General features: G+C 35.3%; 2 protein-coding genes across 2 annotated transcripts in view; one reads left to right on the forward strand and one right to left on the reverse strand.

The window, feature by feature from the left end:
- mtrr (5-methyltetrahydrofolate-homocysteine methyltransferase reductase) overlaps positions 1 to 10,245 on the reverse strand; it is a 39,532-nt gene extending 29,287 nt beyond the window's left edge. The window contains exons 1-9 of the mRNA XM_073830733.1: positions 10,135 to 10,245; positions 8,408 to 8,561; positions 7,232 to 7,385; positions 7,042 to 7,159; positions 6,578 to 6,956; positions 4,893 to 5,006; positions 2,868 to 3,021; positions 2,611 to 2,699; positions 2,231 to 2,411 (exon numbers count right to left, since the gene is read on the reverse strand). Of these exons, the coding sequence (XP_073686834.1) occupies positions 2,231 to 2,411; positions 2,611 to 2,699; positions 2,868 to 3,021; positions 4,893 to 5,006; positions 6,578 to 6,956; positions 7,042 to 7,159; positions 7,232 to 7,385; positions 8,408 to 8,561; positions 10,135 to 10,217 (1,426 nt within the window). The 5' untranslated portion in view covers positions 10,218 to 10,245. The remainder of the gene's footprint in view (positions 1 to 2,230; positions 2,412 to 2,610; positions 2,700 to 2,867; positions 3,022 to 4,892; positions 5,007 to 6,577; positions 6,957 to 7,041; positions 7,160 to 7,231; positions 7,386 to 8,407; positions 8,562 to 10,134) is intronic.
- A 356-nt stretch (positions 10,246 to 10,601) lies between these two features.
- On the forward strand, positions 10,602 to 17,228 carry cct5 (chaperonin containing TCP1, subunit 5 (epsilon)). Its single transcript, XM_073830801.1, has 11 exons — positions 10,602 to 10,820; positions 11,232 to 11,292; positions 11,370 to 11,534; positions 13,523 to 13,721; positions 13,814 to 14,006; positions 14,103 to 14,252; positions 15,647 to 15,766; positions 16,174 to 16,359; positions 16,459 to 16,596; positions 16,686 to 16,866; positions 16,968 to 17,228. Exons 1-11 carry the CDS (start codon positions 10,716 to 10,718, stop codon positions 17,093 to 17,095), a joined length of 1,626 nt encoding a protein of 541 aa, XP_073686902.1. The 5' UTR covers positions 10,602 to 10,715; the 3' UTR covers positions 17,096 to 17,228.
- Positions 17,229 to 17,992: the final 764 nt, after the last annotated feature.

Consider the following 17,992-nt stretch of genomic DNA (forward strand, 5'->3'; position numbering starts at 1 on the left):
TCAAGCTCACCATATGCGGATGCTGAAGGTCCTCGATATTATCAATTAATTACAATCAAACATTCAATATAGTGAGCAGCTGTTGCAATTACAGCCTCTCACGAGTGCAAACAAATGCATCAAAAAGGCACATGGTGTTTTGGTGGAAAAACACTGCTCTTTGATGTCGGGGAAGTCTAAAAAGTCAGGAGAGAAACTGTTTGACTGATGACATTGATCTTACTGCTAGAACACACCAGTGCAGAGTGATTTTAGGAAGAAAATGAATGTGCTGTCAAACGCTGCTGAACCAGCCTCTCTGTCGATTTGTGCCATGAAGAATCACCGTGTTAATCCTCAATTTGCCAAAATCGGAGGAATATTCGCACAGATTAAAACTTTACATGTACACGCAACCAAAATCAGCGAGGGTCACTGCATTATGACTACCTTGCAGTTCTCTATATCTAAAGCATGGTATGCATTAATAATTTCAGCTATACCAGCTGTTTCCCAAAATCAAGGTGACAGCATATTTCTCACCTTGACAGAGAAATGTATTGCATTTCACAGCCATGGCTTAATGTACAATAAGAAATCTCCAAAACGTTCTTCTTTTTTTATTCACTTAAAGAATTTAGAATGTTACCAAATAGTTACATATTTTAACACATTTTTCGACACTGATAATAAAAGAAATGTTTCTTGAGCACCAAATGGAAATGATTTCTGAAGGATCAAGTGACATTGGAGGCTGAAATAACGACTGCTGAAAATTCAGCTTTGCTATTAAAATCCAGTTGAAGTCAAAAGTTTACATACACCTTTCAGAATCTGCAAAATGTTAGTTATCTTACCAAAATAAGAGTGATCATACAAAATGCATGTTATCTAACAATGACTGTATGATTTTGAGATCCATCTTTTCACACTGAGGACAACTGAGGGACTCATATGCAACTATTAGAAAAGGTTCAAACGCTTACTAATGCTTCAGAAGGAAACACGATGCATTAAGAGCCGGAGGGTGAACAGGGGAGGGTGAAGATTAGGGTAAATTACACTATTTATTTATTTATTTCGTCTTCTGGGGAACATGTAAGTATCTTCAGTGGCTTCTGAAAAGCAGTGCTAAATGACATTTAGGCAAAATAAGAAAAATTGACACATCTTCATTCTGTTCAAAAGTTTTCACCCCCTGGCTCTTAATGCATCATGCTTTCTTCTGAAGCATCAATGAGTTTTGAATCTTCTGTAAAACTTGCACATGAGTCCCTCATTCCCTTAAAATGATACAGTCATTGTTGGAAAGGGTTCAAATACACAGAAATGCTAAAAAACCAAAGAATTTCTGGGACCTGAAGAATTTCACTGAAGAACAACAGGCAGTTTAACTGTTCGGGATTCATGAACAACTATCACTAAACAAAAAAAAAAAAAACAGCTGTGAATCAAGAACCATGTGTATGTAAACTTTTGAAGGGGTCATTTTTATAAATCCAACTATTATTTTCTCTAGTGTACTATATGTAAACGTTTTTTTTTTTATGTGAAATATCTTATTCAGGTTAGTACTAAATAAAAAATAACATGCATTTTGTATGATCCCTCTTATTTTTGTAAAATGTTTAACATCTTGCAGATTCTGCAAGGTGTATGTAAATCATTGACTTCAACTGTAGAAAACAAGGCTTGGGCAAAATTAACGTCTTTGAAAACATTTCTAATATGTTACCTACCTCAAATGTTTAGAAAATACACACTTTCTGTATATTTCTGATATGGTTTGAAAAAGAATCAGGGTTTTTTTGCAAACAAGATGAGTAAAGAACCCACCTATGCCTATGACATATACAGTATCATGCAATCAAATTGCTGAAACCAGTAATTATTGTTTCTGAAGGCATTTAATACAGTACATTATGAGATATAATCGTGATTAATTATCTTAATCAACTGACAGCTTTCATTTTTAGTTTATATTTCCTAAATTTATCATCATTCTCCATGTGTCACCTGATAACGCTTTGGCGAGTTTTAAATTTTAAAACCAGCAGAGTACAGTCCTTAAAATGTGAAAAAGCAAAGCTGGGCCTCTGATCCGATGTTGTCTTACTGCCATCTGGTGGTACAAGTAGTGCAAACACTTCCAAACATCAAGCACATTTACCATGCAAACTGCAAATCCTGATATGAAATAAGAAAACAGCCACATTCCAGTAAATTCCAAGCAGAACATGCGTTTACTGACCAAACAGAAGGCTGAGTGGAGGTAGGCAGGATGGAAAGGCCCGAAGCAGATCCAGCAAACATACGTTGGCGTCCCTGACAAAGCTGTTGTAGTCTGCTGAGCCTTCTTTGCTACACAGCTCCAGAAGCCTTCTTTTTTCTGAACCGTGCTGAGTGAAGTCCGCCAACGCTCGCACAAACGCCTGCAAGCATAAGAGAACTGTGTACTGGGTCTGACCAGGAACTTCAGACTGCAGCCCCATGAAAGCTAAATAAATCATCCCCACAGGTACATCAAAAGCACTGTTGCGTATAAAGCGTGCGCTAGTGCTAAATCAAAGGTTCAGAACTTCAACCACACAGCAACTATCACAATAAATAAGGTTAATAACACAAAATTACTTTTTTTGGAGTGCTCCTTATCTCCAAACACCAGGTGAGAATAAACTGCAAAGAGGCGTTCTGTGGGATGTGAAGTGGAACTTTTGCTGCTGTAAAGGAAAAAAAAAAGGCTATGTATTTATTCAGCATTTCTGGTTGTTCAATCTGAATCTAGTTCTCTGACTTGTGAGCAGAATGCATTATTGTATCTGTTTTCTAGCACAGTTGGAGGAGAATGTTCCTGTTGTCAGTGATTGTGTCAACAGCGGCTGCAATACCTTTCTTACTGCTGTTTTTAAGCAAGTTGACCTGAACAGCACAATTCTTTTGCGTTTGCAGATCCAGTCTGAGCAGCAACTCCTCAACTTCACTGGCTCTGTTTGGACAGAGAATATCAAAGGCGTCTCCAGGCTGATAAGCAATGTTCTGCTCCTGGAGAGACAACATTTATTATAACTCCTACATAGAGAACACAACGTATTTTTTTTTTTGGTTGGAGGAATACATAAACATGTCTATTTGACTGATCCCAAACTAAATTCTAAAGTAAACTTGTGGGTATTATACATATCTAAACTAAACCTTTGGGTATTATTACAATTTCAATTGGGATCAGTCAAATGGACATGTTTATGTATTCTTCCAACCAAATACTGTGTAGAAAATATTCAAATTTAATTGTTCATGCACATGTTCCACTATTTTTACCTTTAATTTGATGTTTAGATTTAATATAAATCTTTACAAACACAAATGTTTGATGACAAGGGGGTGAATAAATTACCTGTAAATTTTTGTTCTGCAAGTGAACTTCTCCTTTAACACTTTTTTTCCTCTCAAATTTAGTTTTGCCAAATTCTGTGTTTTCTATTAATTTTCTGGATTGCATTTTAATAGTTTCATTCAATTTTAGTAATCATCTCAGTAGCATCTCAAAAAAAATTATTTTATTTAAAAAAAGCTAATTTATTATTTATTTATTTTTCAGAAACACTGTGTTGTCTATATACATTTTTCTGGTAAATAAATTCTGGTAAATATTCCTTAAACATAATGTTGTAATAACAATTTTATTAGTAGTAGTACTTTCATTACATTAAAGGGGCATTGACTTGTGTCCTCTGTAGTGGACCTTGCGTTTTCATGCATTTTCTTTGAATTTTTTGAGCTACTCTGTCAAGTCCTGTTGTACTGTGCAGAGGACATCCTGGGCTTTCTAGTGATATGTCATTTGATTGGCTGGCATGCTAGGAACCACTTCTTACACTGAATCCAAAATGGCCAGCATACAAATGAGCACATTTTATGGGAAGGAGAGAGATATGTAAAATTTTGCTTTTTTACATGTTTTTTACTATTATTATCACATATATATTTGTTTATTAAAGTGTCAGTAACAATACATTTAGCTTTCAAAGCTGTTACATTGTTTATGTTTCAAAATATCATCCTTTTTTAAATGTCAACTATAGTGGACATCAGGACCATCTTAATGTAATTAATGACTGCATGTTGTAGGAGGCAGAACTGAAGTAGAGAGGATTTTTATAAGATAGTCGAGGGAGACTCTGACTTAGAGCTGTCAGATGAGGATAAATTTGAATGTAACATACAAGAAGATGTTGAAGAAGAGGAAGAAATTGCAGGAGACTCAGATGAGCAGACTGAGACAGACACAGAGACAGAAAGGGAAGAACAGGAAAGATGCCGCACTCTGTGGTTCTGCAGCAGGACAATGCACACCAGCAAATTCACTTCTGAATGGTTGAAGAAAAACAAAATGAAGACTTTGGAGTGGCCTAGTCAAAGTCCTGACCTGAATCCTATTGAGATGCTGTGGCATAACCTTAAAAAGGCGGTCCATGCTCGAAAACCCTCCAATGTGGCTGAATTACAACAATTACAGCCGTTGTTCACAGACAAGATGCGCAAATCCATGTTCATTATCAGTGTGAATGTGCGCAGCTCGTCTGTGAACAACGGCTGTGTGTAGTATATATGGCTCAACGTGAAATCACGCACCTGACGGCATTTACCGCTGATTACAGAACCGGCTTTATTGACAAAACGCGCAAGTGGATCGGCCGATCCGGATCGGTGCATCCCTACTTAATATTCACAGACACTAGTCCATATCACATTTTGATTTAAATGTACTGATCTACTTTTGATTTATTCATCCAAAATTTGGAAAATTCCATGACATTTTTATACAGTAAATTTAATTTTTATGACTGGATTCTGCGATTCCATTCACGTTTTCTGCATATGAATCATATAAAATTAAATAAATATGAACTTACCGAAATATCCAGCTCCAATAAGATAGCAGATTTCACTGCATCATCTTGAGTTAATTGAACTGCTTTAGAAATGGACACCTCACAATAACCATCTTTATTAGAAGGGACTGTCTCCTATTTTAAAAAAAAAATGTTTTTAATTAGCAGAATTACAGACATAATAGAGAATTAATGCAATAATATTTTATCCCACATCATCTGCAGTCCCTTCATTCATACCCCTTCATTTTTTTCACATTTTGTTTTGTTGCAGCATTATGTTAAACTGCTTTAAATTAGTTTTTCCCCACATCAATTTACACTCCATACACCATAATAATGACAAAGCAAAAACCAGATTTGCAAATTTTACCAATTTATTAAAAATAAAACACTGAAATAAGTACATTGCATAAGTATTCATACCTTTGCACATCTGCATTTGGCAATTATCTGCCATTCTTTGCCTCACTATGACAATATGAATGCTCCTGAGCTAAATTTCGAGTGTCCCAGAAAAGGGTATGAATACTTATGCAACGGAATCTTTTCCTTTTTTTTTTTTTTTTTTTTATAAATTTGCACAAATGTTAAAAACCTATTTTTTGCTTTGCCATTATGGAGTAGGGAGTGTAGATTGATGTGGGAAAAAAAGTAATTTAAAGTAGTTTAACATAAGGCAACAACATAACAAAATGTGAAAAAAAAATGAAGGGGTATGAATAATTTCGCAAGGCACTGTATACCAGTGGTTCAAAACAGTGGTGTAGTGGAGTATACCCACTTCTTTATCAGGGGGCTTTGCATATACCCACTTCTAAATCCCCTCTGATGCGCATCCTTCAGTAGTGTCCTGCATTAGCCAAAATCACGACAGTCTACCACATCCAGACCTATGTGAATAAATGTAAATATTCGCTAAAAACACCCAATAAGGACTGTGGCGCCGGCTTGCTTGGAAATATATTTGATGCACTGCGCCCGCTCCGTCTCCCGCACCCCAGTAATTTTAATCAGTACATAATAACGAAAACAATACCTTACAAATCAAAAGAAGCAGGTTTTTACGATCAGAAATTTCTTAAACCAGTGAACCTCTGTAAACTTTTCCAAATAGTAAACGAATGTGTACAAAAAGTAAGTTCAATGCGTCTCTAAAGAAGAGAATGCAGAGAGTGGGTATACGCTTCATGAATGAATGAATGAAGAATATATCCACTTCTTCAGGCACCACTACAACACTGGTTCAAAACCTTTTTGACTCAAATGCCCCACATTGTCCAGCACAATAATTGAAGGTCTTACAAGTTTGGAACAACATGAGGTTGAGTAATTAAAGGTTGTATCAGCGATTCTAGGCTCTGCCTCCCTCACATCCCTGCACCAGTAGGAAAGTCCACAACACCAAACCCCTGACGCTGATTGGTTGGAACACTGTTTGTTTTGCTGTGGAATCGTTGATAGCACCGATTGTTTTTTTGGCATATCTCGGACCCTAGGCTGACCACAGAGACGCGCTTTTTTTTACAGCCAATTTATGGGGCAGGCAGCGAGTGGATCGTGAAGAAAGGTCAGCTGAATTTGACACTTTATGTTTCAGGCTTGAAATCGCTGATACATCCTTTAATGACAGAATTTTTGGGTGAACTATCCCTTTAAGATTCATCTCTGTACTTTAGACATGTTGCATTCCAGGAAGATCATACCCCTTCAGTTGATGCCTGCTCCAAAAGGACCTCCAGATATGATGCAGGAAGTGCAGGAACATTAAGAGCAGACTCTGACAATGGTGACAACGATTGCTTCAGAGATGCAACCAACGTGGTAGAAAGAGTTTCTGCATCAATGCTGTCAGATGTAATCGTTTTTCCTTTTTGTGAGTCTACTTCACTCAGCTTTAAAAGATGAAGATCAACTTCTAAATCGGACTTGTTTTTTTCTTGGTCGGATGCATTTTTATTGTAATTGTCCTGTGTACAGTCCCGAATTTCAGTGCCCTGTTTATTTGAAGTAGCCATGCTGGAGAAGGTTTTTTTCAGAGCATCCCAGAGTCCCTCAATCCAAGGATCCACCACTACTTCAAGTCTGGAAAGAAAAGAACCCTGCAGTTTGACATAGCAATATATCAGAGAATGAGCTTTTTTTATTGTTACTTAACATTCATGCTTACCCAGTGCCGTCATCTGCATGCCCAGTGGCATAGAAATGTTTAGCACCAAGCTGCTGCAGACGACTGTCAATGGTCTTGCCCCCGTTGCAGAAATTTGCATAGTTTGTGTCTCCCAAAGCTGCATATTTCACAGCATGAAAAAGTGCTCATGGGTGGAGCTCACACTTACATAACAGAATGATCAACTTACCTAACAGTGCATAATGCAGATGGGAAAAGTGGTCGTGTGGCAGAGATTTATTCTTGATCTTTCTCACAAACTTTAGAGCTGTGTCTGGAGGGTCACCATCCCCAGTTGTGGAAACCACAAAAACAACTGGCCGGATTTCACTATCCACGTTGTACTAGGAATACATGGGAATGCACAAGTGCCATTAGTCAGTTGAGGTCAAACATTTACATCACTGCAAAATGTAAATTATTTTACCAAAATAAAAGGGATCATACAAAATGCATGTTTTTTTTTTCTTAGTACTGACCTGAATAGGATTTCACATAAAAGACATTTACATATAATCCACAAGAGAAAATATTAGTTGAATTTATAAAAAAAATGTATGCTTGATAGTTGTTAATGAGTCTCTTGTTTGTCCTGAAGAGTTAAACTGCCTGCTTTTCTTCAGAAAAATACTTCAGGTCCCACAAATTCTGTGTTTTTTCAGCATTTGTGTATTTGATTCCTAACAATGACTGTATGATTTTGAGATCCATCTTTTCACACTGACGACAACTGAGGGACTCATGTGCAACTGTTAAAGAAGGTTCAAACGGTCACTAATGCTTCTGAAAGAAACACAATGCATTAAAAGACCTGGGTAAAAACTTTTGAACAGAATAGTTTTTTCTTACTTTGCCCAAATATATCATTTTTTTCATTTAATATTGCCTTCCAGAAGGAAACACAATTGCATTAAGAGCTGGGGGAAGGGACTTTTGAACAGAATGAAGACGTGTACATTTTTCTTTTTTTGCCTAAATGTAATTTTTTCTTTTAGCACTGCCTTTTCAAATTCAACAAGTTTTCACCCTCCCCCCATCGGTGCTAGTTGTAATAGCTGCATTTGTCATCAGTGTGAAAAGATGGATCTCAAAATCATACTGTCATTGTTGGAAAGGTTTTTATAAATTCAACTATTATTTCTCTATTATTTACTCTTGTGGACAATATGTAAATGTCTTTTGTGTGAAAAATATTATTCAGGTCAGTACTAAATAAAAAATAACATGTATTTTGTATGATCCCTCTAATTTTGGTCAAATAATTAACATTTTGCAGATTCTGCAGGGTTTATGTACACTTTTGGCATCAACTATATGACTGTTACAGGATTTGATATCCATGACAAGTAATAGGCAAGAAACACACCTTGTCCTGGTTGCTCAGACAGCTGATGTCAGCTGTAAGCCCATGCTCAGCTGCTTGTTGGCAGATCTCTTCGGCTATAGACTGAGCCTGACCACGCTGAGATCCGTACAATATCAAGAAACGAGCGGCAGCTTCGCACGGCATATTATGAAAGCTGAATAAAAGGGGTAAAAATGTTGAAAATCATTTTTGCATATTGTGAAAAGAAATAAAAAATAAAAAAAATTTACATTATAACAAAAATATTTATTATAAATATCATAAATAAATGTATTATAAATTATAAATAATTGTCTATTTCAAAATATTTATAAATATACACTACCAGTGTAATGTTTTTAAAGCAGTCTCTTCTGCTCACCAAGCCTGCATTTATTTGATCCAAAGCACAGCAAAAACAGTACAATTTTGAAATATTTTTACTATTTAAAATGACTGTTTTCTATTTAATATTTTAAAATCTATTTTTTTCATTTGATTTCAAAGCTGAATTTTTAGCATCATTACTCAAGTCACATGATCATTCAGAAATCATTTTAGTATTCTGATTTGCCGCTCAAAAACATTTATTATTATTACTATTGTGTTGAAAACAGCCCAGGAGAATTTTTTTTCAGGTTTCTTTGATGAATAGAAAGTTCAGAAGAACAGCATTTATCTGAAACAAAAATCTTTTGTAACATAAATGTCTTCATCATCGCTTTTGATCAATTTAAAGCATCCTTGCTAAATAAAAGTATTAATTTCTATAAATAAAAAACACTGACTCCAAGCTTAGTGTAAAAGCTTTGTATTTCAGATAAATGCTGATCTTTAAATCTTTCAGTTCATCAAAGAATCATGACAAAAATGTACTCAACTGTTTTGAATATTGATAATAATAATAATGATAATAATAATAATAATAATAATAATAATAATGTTTTTTGAACAGCAAATCAGCATATTAGAATGCTTTCTAAAGGATCATGTGACACTGAAGACTAGAGTAATGATGCTGAAAATATAGCTTTTATCACAGGAATAAATCCGTTTTAAAATATATTCAAATAGAAAGCAGTTACTTTAAATAGTAAACATATTTAACAATATTACTGCTTTTGCTGTATTTTGGATCAAATAAATGCAGGCTTGGTAAGCATGAGATACTTCTTTAAAAAAAAAAAAAACGTAAAAAATATTTTACCTGGTAGTGTAATATAATAATTAGTTAAAATTACATAAAATCATAAATTCATTAGTCTATGGCTCAAAGCTATTATGATACAAGCGAGATGTAATATTAACTTATGTAAGCAAGCATTTAGATACAATTTGGATATCTACTTCTTTTAACCGTAAAGTTAATGTTACTTATTCAAAAATGGGAAATGCTAACCATGTATTTACATATCTTATGATCCTAATTGTGCGACAAAGAAATCTTAACCATATGTTAATATTAACCATAATCTTAAATATGACTTATATTGTGTTTAAATGTTTGTGGGGCAAAAGCATCGTCTTCCATAAGTGCAAACAGGAATTGAACAGCTCTGGTCATGTGACAATTTACATCAGATAAGTTATGTCACAAGAAATCAAAACAGTCTGCACTGACTCTCATTTATATTTCACAGTTTTGTGTTAAACACACAAAGCATTCATTTTACACTTTTGCAAGTTCAAAATACATTTTGGTGACAAATTTAAATTGTAAGCGGTGAAATTAAATTGATAAAACTTACATTGATCTTGTGAATGACAACTCCAACCGTGTCTTCGGCCGAGTAACATACTGAATTCCGCACTGGCATGCTTTCAGGAGCATGCACTGGTGTAACAGGTAACCGGATACACGTTACTGTAGACACGCACATAGGCTTGCAGAAATAAACAATTTGTGAATTAAAAGGCAAACTACTCAATAACGAACTTCAATGGGTTTAGTAAATCTGTATGGAATATAAATCTGAGCGGCTGTACTCGCGTTACGTGTTGGAGTTATCGCGAAAGTGGAATGAACCATTTTTATGTTTTAGTTTTAAAGTTTTGCAAAAAGAGATATTTTCTTTCTTTTTTTATTCCTAATAATTTTCTAAAGTGCTTTAACGTATTCTTTAATTAATCACTCAACATTTATCAACTTTGGCCGTAAAATGTCGTGGATGTTATTACTTTAACGTACTTGGTTTGGTCCGCCCCTCCCCGAGATCCTTCCAGAACTAGCCGGCAGATCCGCGCGGCGAGGTGCACAGCTTGAGCATTGAATTCTCTAGGATAAAATCATTTTACATAGCTGTGCATTTCTGTGGGGTGGAGATTCAAAATGTCCGCACTCGGGACCCTTGCCTTTGATGAATATGGAAGGCCTTTTCTCATCATCAAGGACCAGGACAAGAAATCTCGCTTGACTGGCCTGGAAGCGCTGAAGGTACAAAAGCTAACGGCTAACGGGCTGCCTGAGCCTTTAGCTCTGCATTAAAACATATCTGTAAAGTAGAGCGACACGGTCTGTTTTATGTTTTCAATATGTATTTATTGCAATATGCTTCTGTAGTCCGACATAGAAAGAATGTCTTCCTTTACTGCGTGTTTCATTGTCTAATGTTAATCAATAATGCACCTCATGTCAACCAGTGAATGGTCCATGTGCTTCCTCTAGCGGTGTTGAGTCATGATGCGCAGTCAGGGAGACATGACAAATTATATAGATATAATATTTATTTATAAGACAGTTGTAACTGTACATTGACTTTATTTTTATGCTAATTAACGTCTGGTTATTTGTCAAGAAGTTTGTTGTTTGTGACGCATATTTAAATTTTAAACCTGTATATTTCAGTCTCACATCATGGCAGCAAAAGCAGTTGCAAACACCTTAAAAACATCACTTGGGCCAAATGGTAGGTCCTCAGTTCTGCATGTCGTCTTGCTATCCATTCCTTGCTCTTTTCTTAACGCAATTGGGTGTTGTTTACAGGACTTGACAAGATGATGGTGGATAAGGATGGTGAGGTGACTGTGACCAATGATGGTGCAACGATCCTCAGCATGATGGATGTGGACCATCAAATTGCCAAGCTCATGGTTGAACTCTCCAAGTCTCAGGACGATGAAATTGGAGATGGAACTACTGGTGTTGTTGGTGAGTTCACTTCGCCTTAAAGGGAAACTTTCACCAAAATGCAATCTGGGGTGTTTTTTGGATTGTAAACGAGCCAAACTTTCATCTAAAAGCATAATTACGACGAAAGAGCAACTTTTAAGATTGACTGTGATTTCGTTTTCTGGTCAAATGGCCGGTGAATGGGAGTGCTAGGGGCACTACTTTGAGCACATCTAAATCTATATTTTTACAATACTAAGAAGGCTCGACACACCGTGAAACTTTGCTCGAAGTGTGGCCTGGGTCTCTACACATGAACTACAGCATTGAGAACATTTGTGTACACAGAGTTTACTAAAAAGAAAGGTTTTGAACAACTCACTTACACTGTTTGGGTTTCCACTCGCAGCCATCTTACCAGTCATATATATATTTCAAAATTGAAATTTTTGCTGTACTTTGGATTAAATAAATGCATGCTTGGTGAGCAGAAGAGACTTCTTTTAAAAAAAACATTAAAAGTCTTACTGTTCAAGAACGTCTGACTGGTAGTGTATCTGACCTGGAAATTTGAACTGTAGTGTATATTGTTTTTTGTTTGTTTAAAAATGTATTTAAATGTTGTATTTATACATGTAGATAGGGTTGCACGGTATACCGGTACTACGGTAGTATCGCGATACTAAAGCTTAAAAATACCCGCGGTGCCACTGCATTTTTGAAACGGTAGTATCGTCCACACGGTAGTACCGTAAGATATGCTGTATGCACGGCAGTAACACTGTTTAAAACGTTCATTTGGACATGCATGCCAGCACACCAAAATGTCTTTCTGCTGTGCTTTGTGTATTACAGGCTGTGTGTGTCTACTCTTTATATGGTATTCAGGTTTTCCAGACGCTTCAATTCAGTTTGAAATGAGAAGGTGCACGCGCACGTCGTTGTTCACGCTGCAGTTTATCAGAAGAGAGGGTCTGATTCAGACCGTCTGATGTTATTTAAAAAAATTATATCAGTTCAAGAATCACTTATTCAACATATTTAAAGTTTTTTCGTATTTTCATTCCTTTGCCCACTTTTAGAACAGGTGAAATAATTCGTTTCTGGAAGGATCGTTGATCACGAATGCAATTCCATTCATTAACATACTAGCTGCTTTCCACTTGGTTCTTATTAATCATTATATTTTTTTTATATTATAAATAAATATGTTTTAATATATAAGCTGCTTACTTTCAAGATATGCGAGCAAAATGCTCCTGACAGTTTAGCAAGATGTTTTTGTTTCGTTTCTGTGTTCGAATCCATATCCGCGTTGGTTTGGGCGAATCAGTGATTCACTGAGCCATTCATAAAAACAGTCATTTGATTCACTCCTGAATGATTCAGCCGTTTTGAAAGAATCGTTGAACGACTCAGTGATTCAATCACAAACACTGCTGCCACCTGCTGACGGGTTTAAGTTTCTCATCATATTACATTCTTTACCATTATATTTCTATATTCTGAGTTTTGTATTTAAAACATTAATCTTTAATCTATCATTTATGCAATTATAAATAAAGTCTAAATGTATAATACCACATCTAAATGTCACTTCATGCAGCTTCTGCGCATTGCTAAGATGAGTTATGTTGACAATGACATGATTTCATGGAAAACAATAGCCAGTCATTCATTCACATTAACGAAGTATTCAGAGAAAAATGTTGTCTGTTTTCATTTACATCTTTTTATTTATTAAAGTGATTCATTTTATAGAATAGAATTTTAAATTAACAAAATACTGCATGGTATCGCGATATTACTTGGTATCGTGATACTTCAGCTGGTATAGTATCGTAAGTCATTTTTATGGTATCGTGACAACCCTACATGTAGATTCCATCTTTGCCTGGCTGTAAGTTATAGTAGATGACATTAGTAATATGTTACATATGTTAAATAAAAAGTCAAATTTAAAAAGTAAGTTTTTCTGTTTACCCACTGTAGCTTTGTGGTCTAATGTTTCTCTTTGGCCCTTTAAGTTTTGGCAGGAGCTCTTTTAGAGCAGGCCGAGCAGCTGTTAGACAAAGGCATTCACCCCATCAGGATCGCCGATGGTTATGACCAGGCCGCAAAGATCGCCATTGAGCAGCTCGACAAAATTGGTGACAGTTTCCCAGTGGATCCCAACAACACAGAGCCTCTCATTCAGACAGCCATGACCACACTAGGATCCAAAGTGTGAGTCTCCTTCTTACTAGTTTTATTTAAATGAACATTAACTGAAAATATTATAAGGAAAATCTTTTTTGTTTTGTTTTTTTGGTTTGTAGAATCAACCGGTGCCACAGACAGATGGCAGAGATCGCCGTCAATGCCATCCTGACAGTGGCAGACATGGAGAGGAAGGATGTCGATTTTGAGCTTATCAAAGTTGAAGGAAAAGTCGGTGGTAAACTAGAGGACACTCAGCTCATCAAAGGTGTCATTGTGGACAAAGAGTTCAGCCACCCTCAGATGCCCAAGGTTTGTGTGTACTATTAATGTTTATTCCTGGTAGCACATGCACGGCATGAAACATCATATGTAAGGTGTTTTTTAATTAACATGTTGTACATGCAGGTATTGAAAGACACAAAAATCGCCATCCTCACCTGCCCATTTGAGCCCCCCAAGCCTAAAACCAAGCATAAGCTTGATGTGACCTCAGTGGAGGACTACAAAGCTCTGCAGAAGTACGAGAAGGACAAGTTTGAGGAAATGATTCGACAGGTTTGTGCACTTTCTTAAGATAATTTAGGTATTGTTTTAAGTCATTATTTTTGTATTTTATATGTATACAATAATTTATTATTGTATATTAAGATGTAGTACACTGGCGTTCAAATCTTTGGGATTGGTAAGATTTTTTATGTTTTTTTAAAGAAGTCTTACCTGCTCATTAGAGCTGCATTTATTTGATTTAAAATACAGAAAAAAACTGTAATATTTTAAAATATTAATGCAATTCAAAATAGTGGTTTTCTAGTTTAATATACTTTAAATCAGAATTTATTCATGTGATGCAAAGCTGAATTTTCAGCATCATTACTCTAGTATTCAGTGTCACATGATCTGTCAGAAATCATTCTAATATGCTGATTTATTATCAATGTTGGAAACAGTTGTGCTGCTTATTGTGTGGTTTTTTTTTTTGTTTTTTTTTTTTGTTTTTTTTTTTTTTTGGAACCTGTGATTATTTTTATTTTATTTTTTCAGAATTCTTTATGTAAATTGTTTAAAAAAAACAGCATTTATTTAAAATAAAAATATACACCATTCAAACTTTTTATTCATTAAAGAATCCTGAAAAGTATCATAGTTTCCAAAAAAAAAATTAAGCAGCACAGATTTTTCCAACATTGTTAATAAATCAGCATGTTAGAATGTTTTGTGAAGGATCATGTGACACTGAAGACTGAAGTAATAGCTGATGAAAATTCAGCTTTGCATCACAGAAATAAATTATATTATAAAGTATATTAAAATAGATGGCTGTTATTTTAAATTGCAATGTTATTTCATATTATTACTTGATCAAAAATCAAGTATTATGATCAAATATTAGTTTTGATCAAATAAATGGAACTTTGAGCAGAAGAGACTTCTTTACAAAACATTACAAATCTAACAGATCCCAAACTTTTGGAAGGCAGCGTATGTGATTATGTAATGTAATTATTTTAAGGTATTTTTGTAAAGTTGTAAAATAGTAGGGAATTAGTCAGAAAAGTGTATATATAAAACAGGAAGCTTTAATATACGTTTTTTTATTTAAGGTTTTATTTTTTAATGACATGTTGGTGTTTTAAAGACATCGAATCAGATTTTTGTGTGTTTGGGATCTTTTGACCCTTTGGTACATCATTGCTAAAATAACAATGTTTTTTTTTTTTTTTTCTTCAAAATAGTCTCGTTAGTAATAATGACTTTTTTTTTTTTTTTTTTATCTTGCATGACATCCCCCTTTAGTAAAGAGTTATTAAGCGCTACAATTTGAACACTCCAGAATAATAAGGGCAATTTTAATCTAAATTAATTTGCATCCTCTGTTTGATTTTTATCATAAATATTTTCCACTGATCAAGTAAGTGAATGTAATTCTGTTTGTAACACTTCTCGTAAAGGTCAAGGATAACGGGGCTAATCTTGCCATTTGCCAGTGGGGATTTGACGATGAAGCCAATCACTTACTCCTGCAGAATGAGCTTCCTGCGATCCGCTGGGTCGGTGGCCCTGAGATTGAGGTTTGTAAAATTCATATTGCCAAAATTTTAATTTTCAGCAGCATTACTTCAGTCTTCATTATCACATGATTCTTCAGAAATAATACTAAAATGCTGATTTTGTCCTCAAGAAACATATCTTGTTAATAATGTTGAAATCAGATGTGCTGCATTTTGTAGAAACATTTTTTAGAATTAATATAATATATAAAATTCAAAATAACAGCATTTATTTGAAATGGTAATCTTGTGAAACAAGTCACCTTTTATCTATTTATTGCATCCTTGCTGAATTAAAGTATTCATTTCTTTCAAAAAAAAAAAAAAAAAAAAAAAAAAAAAGTACTGACCCCAGACTTTTTTTATATGGTAGTGCATCTAATGTCTGTTGGGAGTATGAAACTGAGATTTTCTGCAAACATTTCCAGCTCATTGCCATTGCTACCGGAGGACGTATCGTACCCCGATTCAGCGAGCTGACCCCAGAGAAGTTGGGCAGTGCTGGGCTGGTGAAGGAAATCTGCTTCGGGACCACTAAAGACAGAATGCTGGTTATTGAGGAATGCAAAAACTCCAGAGCTGTGACCATCTTCATCCGTGGTGGGAACAAAATGGTAAAGAGTTTCAAGTGCTACATTGTAATGTTTAAATCTGTTTTTGTGTCACTTTTACAATTTTGTCAACTCTTTTGCTTATTCTTATGAATCATTTAGATTATTGAAGAGGCTAAGAGAGCTCTCCATGATGCTCTTTGTGTCATTCGTAACCTTGTGAGGGATAACCGCATTGTGTATGGTGGCGGTGCCTCAGAGATCGCCTGTGCTCTTGCAGTCAACCTGGCAGCTGATAAGGTACACTACTTTTGGAGTCATGCTTTCAATTCTGAGGTGCTAGAGGTTGTTGTTAGGCATGCGTTTAAAACACTTTGCTTGTATTCCAGTGCCCGTCTCTGGAACAGTATGCCATGAGAGCGTTCGCTGATGCTCTGGAGATCATTCCTATGGCACTTGCTGAGAACAGCGGTTTGAACCCCATTCAAACAATGACAGAGGTTAGAGCTAAACAAGTCAAGGAAAACAACCCTGCACTTGGAATTGACTGCCTACATTTATCAACAAATGGTATGGACTTCATTGTTGCATTTTAATGTAATGGGTTTAGTCTTTAACTGATACATACAAAAATATATATTTGGTATTAAATTTGACTTTAATATTTGCAGACATGAAGCAACAGCATGTGATCGAGACCCTTATTGGAAAGAAACAGCAGATTTCTCTGGCCACTCAAGTAGTCAAGATGATTCTGAAGATTGATGACATCAGGGGCCCCGGCGAGCCTGAAGACTGAGCGTCTTGTAGCTGTGTTGAAATGAACGGTCTCAAGCACTTCTAAAGGAATGTGTGGAACCTTCGTACTGTTATTTATCATTTGATACAGTTCAATGTAGTACTGAAGTGATCATTAAACATTTGTTAACAGGTTTCTGTTTCTGCTGGTTGTCACTTCCTTAAGCTAAATTACATTTTTGAATCTTAAGTTCAAAAGAGCCATCATACACATATAATTTACAAATGGATTTGAAGTTCATGTTATTGAAGAACTCCACAGTTATTTTAACTCATTGCAGTTTACATGTACTTATTCAACTAGTTGATCATATCTGTCCTAGCCTCCTCTTAGGTCCATAAATGTCTTGAATTACAGTAATGGCCTTCTCTGATTCTGGAGGCTTCACTACATACGCTTTAATGTGCTCGATTTGAACTACTTCTCTGGTTATTTTTTGGGGAAACAAATACTTTTTTTAGGTTAATTTTTGCAATGATAAAATAATGTTTTCAGAACCTTGCAGGATGGTTGTTTTTAAAATAACCTAGAAAAATAACTTATACAAAATGTTCTCTGATGGTTATTTTTATAAACCTGTAAAACTATCTTTCCAATGAAAAGTAGATGTTTTTGTGTAATGACATATACACGGCCCCAAATTTGTTTTAATTCAGCATTTATCACAATACAGAAATTAGATCAAGTAAAACACAAATAAAATTATAATATTAAGCCAGGGTTAAGCATGGAGTGATAACAGAAATCATAAATTCATGGGTTTGTTTCATCTTCACTTACTGTGTGCCTCTGGTCAGCACACGCTTTCACCTGTCTTCCACAGAGAGATGCACGCTTGCGGAATTTTAAAATTAATGGTCATTCAATTTTACTGGCTTATACTAAAAATTAATGTTC

This window comes from Garra rufa, chromosome 24 (genome assembly GCF_049309525.1).
Source record: "Garra rufa chromosome 24, GarRuf1.0, whole genome shotgun sequence".
Lineage (NCBI taxonomy): Eukaryota > Metazoa > Chordata > Actinopteri > Cypriniformes > Cyprinidae > Garra > Garra rufa.

Bases quoted from the DNA above. Each gene is read 5' to 3' on its own strand.
- cct5 (XM_073830801.1), top strand. From the start codon at position 10,716: ATGTCCGCACTCGGGACCCTTGCCTTTGATGAATATGGAAGGCCTTTT. The intron at 14,007-14,102 runs GTTTGTGTGTAC...TTGTACATGCAG, and splicing joins GCCACCCTCAGATGCCCAAG to GTATTGAAAGACACAAAAAT. The intron at 14,253-15,646 runs GTTTGTGCACTT...CTTCTCGTAAAG, and splicing joins TTGAGGAAATGATTCGACAG to GTCAAGGATAACGGGGCTAA.